The sequence below is a fragment of the Coffea arabica genome, chromosome 3c (genome assembly GCF_036785885.1).
Source record: "Coffea arabica cultivar ET-39 chromosome 3c, Coffea Arabica ET-39 HiFi, whole genome shotgun sequence".
In the NCBI taxonomy this organism is placed as follows: domain Eukaryota; kingdom Viridiplantae; phylum Streptophyta; class Magnoliopsida; order Gentianales; family Rubiaceae; genus Coffea; species Coffea arabica.
The window spans coordinates 44,397,956-44,407,866 of record NC_092314.1 but is presented as its reverse complement, the minus strand read 5'-3'; the positions used below and the strand labels follow the sequence as shown (position 1 = coordinate 44,407,866).

The 9,911-nt window shown below is 35.5% G+C and overlaps 1 protein-coding gene across 1 annotated transcript; it reads right to left on the bottom strand.

The window, feature by feature from the left end:
* Positions 1-838: 838 nt before the first annotated feature.
* Positions 839-9,513, bottom strand: LOC113735260 (methionine aminopeptidase 2B-like). Its single transcript, XM_027262280.2, has 11 exons — positions 9,031-9,513; positions 8,323-8,359; positions 8,121-8,228; positions 4,356-4,455; positions 4,056-4,201; positions 3,703-3,794; positions 3,477-3,571; positions 3,189-3,285; positions 2,008-2,151; positions 1,698-1,915; positions 839-1,243 (listed from the first exon to the last, which is right to left on the bottom strand). Exons 1-11 carry the CDS (start codon positions 9,149-9,151, stop codon positions 1,133-1,135), a joined length of 1,269 nt encoding a protein of 422 aa, XP_027118081.2. The 5' UTR covers positions 9,152-9,513; the 3' UTR covers positions 839-1,132.
* Positions 9,514-9,911: the final 398 nt, after the last annotated feature.

The window sequence follows — 9,911 nt, the reverse complement described above, 5'->3', positions numbered from 1 at the left end:
GCAGATATGCATTGGCACCAAATTCTTGCACAATGACCTTTGGTACCTTTAATTCAGTCATAGAACTAATTCAGTATTAAAAGTCAGAGAGCTTTAACCTGCAATGCGACCCGACAGCCTCAGTACCAAATCAACAATCACTTTTCTGTCATTCCATTAACAAGCCCACAAGCTGAGAAAAACAGCTCTTCCTCCAATCATCCTCTTTGGATCATTAGTTGCATCAATAGTTTAGTCAAATCAAACAAAAGCACGTTAAGCTAAAACTATGTCACACTCCATTCACTCACAGACGTTTGACTGACATGGGTGCATTCAAGATACCTTAATCAAGAATTCAAGTAAAACTTTTAAATTAACCGAAGAGAAAAACATTTGGAAAAAGGTGTCCCCCTAAATTAACCGAAGAGAAAGGACTTGACAGTGAAACATTAAAAAGTGCCAAAAGTAAATGTTTTTAGGAGTTCAGTGGAAAAATTGGAACTAAAAATAGTCCAGTAGCCAAAATTACACCAAAGGAATAGTTTAATGGCTGCTTTAATTCCCTGAACCACATGACTATTGACCTTCAAATCCTCAATACTTCTAGTAATACCCTAGCTATTCACAAGTAAAATGCATTCTAGAACTGCCAAAACATTTATTGAGCGAGTCTACTAGCTGCTCATCTTTTAACATATAATCTGCAGATGTAGTGAGAATCTATCTTAATGTGCTTTGTCTATGTATAAAGTCCACCAAATGTGATTTCTTTCAACTTATGTTGTTCTCCATGTGGCAAACGACATAGTAATAATAGTGACCACACACACTCCATCAAACCAAAAATTTAGACCAGTTCTATCTCAAGAAAATGCACCTTTCATAATAAGCTTTACATTCTGTCTCTCACCAACAGATAATCAATCAGTTACACAAGTTTTCCTAACAAGAACCATTCTCCAAACAAAACAGTGAGAAAGGTAAAAGGTAGCCTGTAGCTGTTAGTCGAATAAGGAGACTTAAAGATACAACAAATAGGGACTAGCCTCTGCACAGCGCCCGGCAGGTATTTTTGTGCAGGCAGAACGTAAACCCTAATTAACGATTAAGCTCAGATCACCATACACTTTGTCGTGCCAAGACCTGGCCATTAATAGTCATTGCCTCTTGATACCACCTCTTTGCAAGTAGGACGGAGTAAAATGGTATGTTCAAACTGAGATACATAGCTGCCTTTGATGTCACATACAGGAGGGCAAGGCTGAAAAGCATACAACAAGCTTCTGTTAATATATATAGCTAGAATCTAAAATCAAGAGAAGAGAGAAATTTATCAAACCGAGTTCTATACCCCTATTATGAACTTAGCTAGTTCACAAGTAATTCCCAGTATTCCATTCTATGACATTAGGTAATATTTCTGCTTTCTTCCATTTCTGCCGACACATATCTTCAAATCTTTCTAGATTTTTATATTTTGCATCTTCCAGTCATCTTAACATACTCAGCAAGATATAGGAAGATCCTCTCACCATTTGGACATGATGTATAATGGCATCTATCTAAACACCCCAGAAGGTCTCGCATCCACAAAATCACATGCTCCCCCCACATCTTAAAATCTTTCTTCTATTAATGTCAAAATTGAAACCTCCATTTCATCACCATTTCTTCAAAGTTCATTACCTCACTGACAATAAATTAACGTGAAATACCTGAACAATTCCAGAATCACATAGATTCTTTAGTGCCATCAAATATTTTGTCTCCCCAAGGCGATCTAAATAACGTCTACAGAAAGCCAATGTAGAGAAGTTCTTATTAATTGTTGCCAGAAGCTGTTTTGCTCTGGGTAATCGCAATGGTATATGGCCAACATCAAAATTCTTCATGTAATGGCTGCACTCTAGATCTTCTCTGACATACCCCTTTCCTGTACAAAACAAATGACAGGAAAATGAATCCGCATATAGATTCAAGTTCCATCAAGCACGGTACCCAGCCAAAAAATGTAGAAACCATCACCTGTTGATCCAAAGGTCTCAATTGCATAAAACTCGCCCTCTTCCATTTTTGTTTGTTCTCCTCCTTTCACATTTGGAACAGATTTTCCAGCATGGATTTGATAACTTCCAATACCGTGCCCATTCAAATTTCGGATACTCTTAACTGACAGAGAGCAAACCCAAAAACATTAAATATCATTCATTATGTGAAATTTTATCATAAGATGACTACAGACTATAAGTATATGACTTTCTTTCTGTCATTTTCCTGTTAGGATTCCATATCCAGAAACTTATACAAAAATGAAAGAACAACCAAAATTTTTTTTTTCTTTCATGGTGCTTGTGGCACGACACAAAGTACAGCTTAAGAACAGAATCCAGCAACCAGTCATGACTTGAAACTCAAAAATCATAATGCTTTTTGACTAGTTACGAAAATCCGTGTTTCCGTGAATTTTAACTTTGCAATCTTCCCTGAGATAGAGATAAAGAAAATTATCTTTCACTGTTTGTATACAGTGCTCTAAACCAAAGGAATCCCTGAAATCTGCTCAAATCAAGAAAGGACACAAGATGATACATATTAGCCTCATGTTTAGGTTAAACGCTGAGGATGACCAGAAGACAAAATATATTGCAAGCAATAATATTCAATCTATGCCTGTAAAGCCATAAAATATCATTAAATCAAGCCCAGTTTTATTGGCCAGATTTCTTTTTGGACTCTGCCAAAATTTGGCCGCCCCTATCAGTACTCAAAAGCCATTTACTGCAATAATTTTTCTCATCCCCCAAAAATTTACCCTTCTTGAAAATCCTTTACCCAAAGGCCTTTCTATTACCAATGCGTTCAATGAAGCATGTAATTTTGGAGTGTTTTGCCAATTGTCATTGATTGTACAACAAATGCACTCATCTCAAACAACGTTCAGCCAATCAAAATGTGACTTAGAGAGTGAAAGGAAAGATATTAGGCAATGTTTCTATACCAAAAGTACAATCCCAACAAGTAAAATCATATGGTTCTCGGTGTAATAATTATTAAGATTGTAAAACTTTTAAAGAAGAATTGGCCTCCAATTAGTAAAAGTATCACCAAAAAAATAAAAAAAGGTTTCACATTATCAGCCATTATTCTAACCTCAAAGCATCTGACTGATGTAAAGTAAAAGCTACATTCATTTCAGTTTCAATTACCTTGGTATACTTTGCCGTTAATTTCAATCTCATATGATTCCATGACCTCTTGGATTGCAGCACCAACATCACAAAGGCGGACATCAATTCCAGCTTCCTGAAAATGAAACAAAGTATAAAATACTGTGAAGATATGAGTTGGTTTTAACAGAATGCATTGTGAAAATCATTTGTTATATAACTTGGACGACAAGTTTACATCTCATTAAATTTCACTTATTAACCAGCAGGTTTCAAATTTTCCCTTTAATGAACTTAATTCCAGTTATCCAACACAAATACACCCACCTTGATTCCTGTATTTGTGGCTTCACGTGAGGCTTCAAGGAGAGGGTCGAACATAGGATTAAATGCCACAGTAAATGCAGAGTCTACTATATGTCCTGCAAGTACAAACATGCCAGAATTAAACACCAACAGTGGAATGATGCTAAGCAAACAAAAACAAGTAAAACCAATGAGGCAGTACAAAGCATGCCCAGAGACCACTGGACGTAAGATTTGAAAATAGCACCATCTATATGAGTTCCAAAATCCAGTTTCATGACATCATCATACTGAAGCACAGTTTTATCTCCAGAATTTGGGGTCCAGTGGGCTGCAACCCTGTAAGAAGAAACAGGTTAGAAGCAGAAAGAACTTAACCAGAGAGGAAAAAGAACTCGGTTTGAAAAAGAGAAAAGAAGAAAGAAATGAATTAGCTGACTAGAAGCTGTAAAAGTAAACACACTAAAACTGACATGGTGAATGTTTATAAAGTGTTTTCAGTTTCTTAACACGGTAAAAAACTGACATAGTGAATGTTTATAAAGTGTTTTCAATTTCTTAAGTTACATAATATTGCAGGAACAACACATTCATACTCACCAATTTAATGAGCATCCTGTGGGAAATGCAATGCCAGCTTGGAGACCATTCTCTGATATCAATTTACGTACCGTATTCTCCAAGGTCTCACACAGATCAATCATTAACATTCCAGGCTTCAAAATCTGCCTGATATATCTCCGAACCTGAACACAGTTACAAGGTTGCCGTAATGGAAGAAAAGAGCCAGCCATTTTTCTCAGCAACCAAGTAGGGGAAATATTCATTTCTTCAGGTTGCTCTCAAATGCGAACAGACATGTCCAAGCACACAGATAAATATCAAAGTTTTAGTACCTACCTGACGATGAACTTCCGCTGCCTGGCGAACGGAATTGTATATTGGTTTTTCCAGGCGCTCCAACTCCCTCTTTTCCTCGGAAGTTGTCCTCCACAAGTTACTGAATTGAATCATCAACAACAGAAATTTATTTTAAGAAATCTCCATGATATTAAATTAAAAAAAAAAGAGCCCAATAATAAGAGAAAAAGGGATTGCATACTGAAACCAGTTGAATTTAAACCATTCGAGAGAGAAAGGAAAAAGATCCGGTGCATTTGAAAACGAATGACAGCTACTTTCCTCTAATTGAGAATATAAAAGTGCACTAGTGTTGTCAAATTGTAATTTGCATGCCAGCTAACTAATTGCAATCATGCACCTATTCCAAAGCCATGCTTTAAACTGTAACAGATAAACCACGCGTTTTGATCCAAATCAGTTGGCACTTGTAAAAATAAAACTACTACATGCAAGAGATGCAAATGGTTCATTCACCGGGTTTCAAAAACAGCTAGCCATCCTCATTTTGATCCTTCAGACATATCAAAATAACAGATATTCCTCCTCTTTTGATGCTAAGAAACACAAGGTTTAAAAGAAAATAGCCCCACCCATAAAACAGAAAGCAAAGACTACATCATTTTCATAACAGAAAACAAGTTCTTGGAGCTATTCATATACATACTGGCATCATCCCCTTTAAAACAGATGTCCAGCCTCTTTGCTTATTGACAGAAAAAAGAGTTACCAATATATCAAGTCCAATAAAAAGAATCCCTAGATTGGATTGGGAACATGCAAAAATTGACTCTAGCCACATCACAATGATTAGTACAAAGTACAAAGCACACTACAATAACAAGTGGCAGAAATATCTCTCTCATATAAGGAAGGTTAATTAGTGGTCCAATAATAGGGCCCACAAATTGCCGTGGGCTCTGTCACTGCTCTAAACCTCCAGTCCACAAGATGCCAAATCCCATGGCATTAAATTCCTCATGGAAGGCTCATGTATAAACATGTACTTCCCTAGACAGAAGAGAAGGCAAAAATGTATGAGATGTTAAAATGGAAGCTCGAAATGGAGAAGTGCATATCCCATCAAGTTGCCACGGATGGTTTTGGGTAATCAGCAACCATAAGCATATGCAATCTCATAATTTGGTTGGCTACGCTAAATATTGTTTGACATGCTGACATGTCATCTTTGACATGTTAGATTAAAAATGTCGAATGTTGTAACATGTAGATATGTAACAGAGATGAACTTTCTATAGTACTTATTTAAGATATTCCCACAAACTTATACAGTTAAAATACATCAAAATCCAATTCAATTTACAAATTTATGGCGAGTAGATGGCGCTCCATTCGTTCTTATCATGGTTTCAAAGCAAGACTGATATTAAAACACATCTTTTGAATATTACTCAATTTTCTCAATCCATCAGAAGGTATGGAGAAGATTACAGACAGAAAATATATCTTTCCATTGTGGTAAACAGAGCTACCCAACCTACTACAGTGACCAATTATACACAGGATTTTGATGCCTGATGGTTTTCCCTGTTAGGGTTACTATTTTTTATTAAATACACACTTTATCATTTCTATGTTATTAGTGCATTTCCTTACAGGAATGGATTCTAATCTTGGATGACATCTCTTCAGGTCCATGTTCATTACTTTTTTAACTTTCTTATTTGTGGGGGATCTTACTAACACTTGAATGATACATGAAACATTCTAGAGGATTGTTATTGAATTCTTAAATGATGCAAGAGAACTTCCATGGTAGGCTTAAGTAACAGTTTTATCATTATATATCAAAGCACTTGTTCAGGATGCGTTTATTTAGGTTTGATTTGACTAAAAGAGCATATACCTGTGCTCCAATGCTATCCCCAAATCAAATTGTACACACAAATATGTACATCCTGAATGGACTGAAAACAGATTATATATGCAATAAATTAGGTAAAAGAAAGTGCAATCAATTTTTGTATGCATGTTTGCCAATGATAAAATATGTGAGAGAAAATAGCAGAGTCTGAAAAAAAAGAAGGCAGCAACTTTTTGTAACTCTCCTGCAACCTGAATTACGCATGTTAAGGAAAAAGTAACTAACTTTACAATCAAACACTATCTCAGGTGCATCAACAGCATCTCCAGGAGAAGGCATATACAGTCAAGACACATGTAAGATGTCCACTAAGAAAACATTGGCGAAAAATCATCAAAATAAAAGGGCAAAGATACCAAGAAACATCTACAAACCCAAGAGTGTCATATTAGATTCACCTATCCCTGCCCACTTTTTAAAAATAAAAATAAAAAAAAAGGTACCCCTGAAAGGAAAAGTAATCCAGCATTACTTCAGCTTAATTAAAGAAGCTTAGATCTCCTAATTTTCAGATACATATAAATTCTTAAGTGTCAAGATATCCCACTTCTTTTCGTTGCTCTTAGAAAGAGCACTGGGATGCTAAAATCTTCCAAGCAGAAAAATGCTTAGGGCATCAGGCAGAATAAGCCAATGAAAATATAGTGAGTTTGTTTGGACAAAGAAAGTTTGCAAGATTTATTTCAGATTTTGTTTTGCTTACATCACACACACAATTCCCAATCACCTTTTTATCTCACATACATCACATCACAAAAAATGCTACAGTAACTGGATCAAATAAATCATCCAAATAAATTCTTATCCAAACAAACTCAGTAACTCCTCAACACATTACAGCCACGAGCAAGCACGCATCTTCCCCCAGCACCCCACTGAAGAAAATTATTTAAATTAGAAAAAGATAAGCCCAGAGACTGATAAAACTCAGGATTAAGGGTCCGTTTGATAAATCTAAAGTCTGAAATCTGAATTCTGAAAATTAAGTGCTGAATGTATTAAGTTGCTGAATTGTTCAAGTTATATTTGTTTGATAACTAACTGGATTATGATACTCAATTGAAATATCGCACAAATATTGTATTTCTATTTTTTAAAAAAATTACCTTTATTTGTGCATTTGGAGAAAAAGAAAAATGTGCATGTGTGTGAGAGAGAAAATAATGAAATAATTTAGAAGTGGTATTTAAGTGTGTATATTTGTTGTAAGAGTGTGTGTGTGCATGCATGTGTGTCTTTGTATATGTCCAGCATAAAGAAAACAAACGTGCACTATGTGCAAGAACACTATGAGATTGTGTCGTGTGCGTGAGAGGCATAGTATGTGTGGTCAATTCAGAGGAGTCAGTCAAATTTTTTTTACTTAAAATTTTGTACACAAATTATGCAGTGCTTAATACATTAAGTGGTAAGGAATTTCTATGATCAAACATGCTAAATTCAAAAAATTCTGAATAAATTAATTATCAGCATTAAGTAGAGTTATCAAACAGGCCCTAAAAGTGGATTTACTATTCGAGCTTTCTCCTGAGACAATCACAGCTCACATAGTTTCGCCAACACATCCTAATAAAAAGCTTTCCAATCTGCAGACTGCAGCAACTTTGTAGTAAAGAATTAGTATATCCATGCACATTCACTCTTACAGGAACTTTCCCTTGTATGGAAATTAAATGCTGTCAGAAGCATTTATCAATTAAAAGAGACAATCCTTTTGCTCTCCATCTCACTACTATGGACTTCTAAATACAACCAATAATCAAATGCAGAAAATATCCTGACCCTTTCCATTGCGAATTTTTCAGACAATCTGTTCTGATCGCAATAATGCTTAATATAGGTCATCAAAGACAATAAAGCATACAGTAATGGGTACATACTCGTCTTTGTACTGTTGAACTTCACCCTCTGGAAATTCCCCAGAAGGGAAGAGTTCAATAACTGGGATGGATGGAGGATCTGTTTGCACCCGCAATTCTTTTTTCTTCCTGAAAATGCAAAACATGAAAAAGGAGAAGTGAAAACCTAAATCCTTCCATAAGGAGAAAAAGGACAATGAAAGAAGAGAAAGTGCTCGCTCACTTGTTTTTACTTTTTTTCTTCTTCTTTTTTGCAGCTTCTGTGAATTTCAAAAGGCCCAAGTGTAAGAGCAAATACTACTATTAAATTATTTATCAAAAAGAATGAATAAAGTAATCAGTAATTATATATCACTTTGCTATCCAAATTTCAAAAACCGCATCAAATGTCAATTAAATCCAGATTTTTTTATACATTGGTTACTGGATTAAATGAAACATATCTTTTGAGGGGGAATGGATGCTGATGCTTAATCAGCTGCCTGAAAACTTAATTCATATTTCAGCATGTGTTGAGAGAGTGAACAAATATACAAATACGATGCTACAACTAAAATGATGTTTGAGGAGAGCTAGACCTGAATGGGCGAACATAATATCCATATTATCTAAACTCTTTTCCAAGAAACAGAGAATTTGTAAGCTGAATGAATAAGTTTGTGCATGACCAACCTCTCTTCATATGCATTCGCAAATAATCTAAATCGATGTTCAACGAGCTATAATAAGCAAACAAGAAACTCAGCTGCTCAGGAGTAAAGAATCTATTAACAGGTCGGAAAGTTTTTTCTACTAATTGCGCACACATTAGTAATCTATTACAATCGGAATATCTAAAGATCGATTAACGAGAGTCATGGCACCAAATTAAAAGGGATTATTGGAAAGGTAAAATAACTACGATTAATCCAAGCAGCGATGCAATAAAAACCTTGTGGGCCACCTAAAGTGAGCTCATCAACTTTCTCCTCAGTTTCATCTGCTGCTGCAGTTTCAGATGGCCCCTCTTCTTCTGGGACGGCTCCAGCCCCCAATTCGTCGTCTTTTGCCATTTTCACTAGGACTGCTGCAACTGCACCAAAGCGGGTGGCTGCACCAATTCTCTTGACCAAAAACGATGGAAAATTGGAGAAACCCCAAATTTCTCCGTGGACTCCTATCAAAATTAGTCTTTATTAACTTTGAAGTATTGTACCATAAAGAACTTATATATAGAGTGGGAATGGGTCGTGAAATTTGTTGGTCGTGAAATTTCGTCCTTCTTCGTACTTGTTGGTCGTGGATTCCTTGTACCGGTTTTGTTCCCTTCTATTTTCCAAACCACCTGAAACCGTGTGCCAGAAACCGTGTGCCAGAAACCGTGTGCTTTTATCTCTCTTTTCCCTCGGTCTCTTCTGGTTCTCTTTTCATTTCTTCCTCTTTTTCGTCATTCTCTTCTCTCCTTTTCTTTTCCTTTGCCACCTTCCTCTTTCTTCCTCAGTCAGCAAGACTAATATGGTAATCTTTTTTTCTCCGCAGATTTGCATTGAAATTTCTTTTTTTTTTTTTTTTTTTTTTTGCACTTCTAGAAGACCTTCTATTTTCCATTGTACTCTTCATCAGATTCATCTCTGTTTCCCATTCACAAGTTTCTGACTGTTATTCAAACTTTCTTATATATTTTGTTCCGTTTTATTGTTATTGAATATTTCTCTCTTATTTTTTATTTTTTTGGTTAGAAAACCCTTATTTGGTTTCTTTTATTTTTTGCGTCTAATATTTTCCATTTGTTTTGGCTAAAAGTAAAAAGAAATCCTTTTTTTTTTTTTTTTA

Bases quoted from the DNA above. Each gene is read 5' to 3' on its own strand.
- LOC113735260 (XM_027262280.2), bottom strand. From the start codon at position 9,151: ATGGCAAAAGACGACGAATTGGGGGCTGGAGCCGTCCCAGAAGAAGAG. The intron at 3,286-3,476 runs GTGGGTGTATTT...TTTCATTTTCAG, and splicing joins CCACAAATACAGGAATCAAG to GAAGCTGGAATTGATGTCCG. The intron at 1,244-1,697 runs GTATTTCACGTT...TATGCTTTTCAG, and splicing joins GTGATTCTGGAATTGTTCAG to CCTTGCCCTCCTGTATGTGA.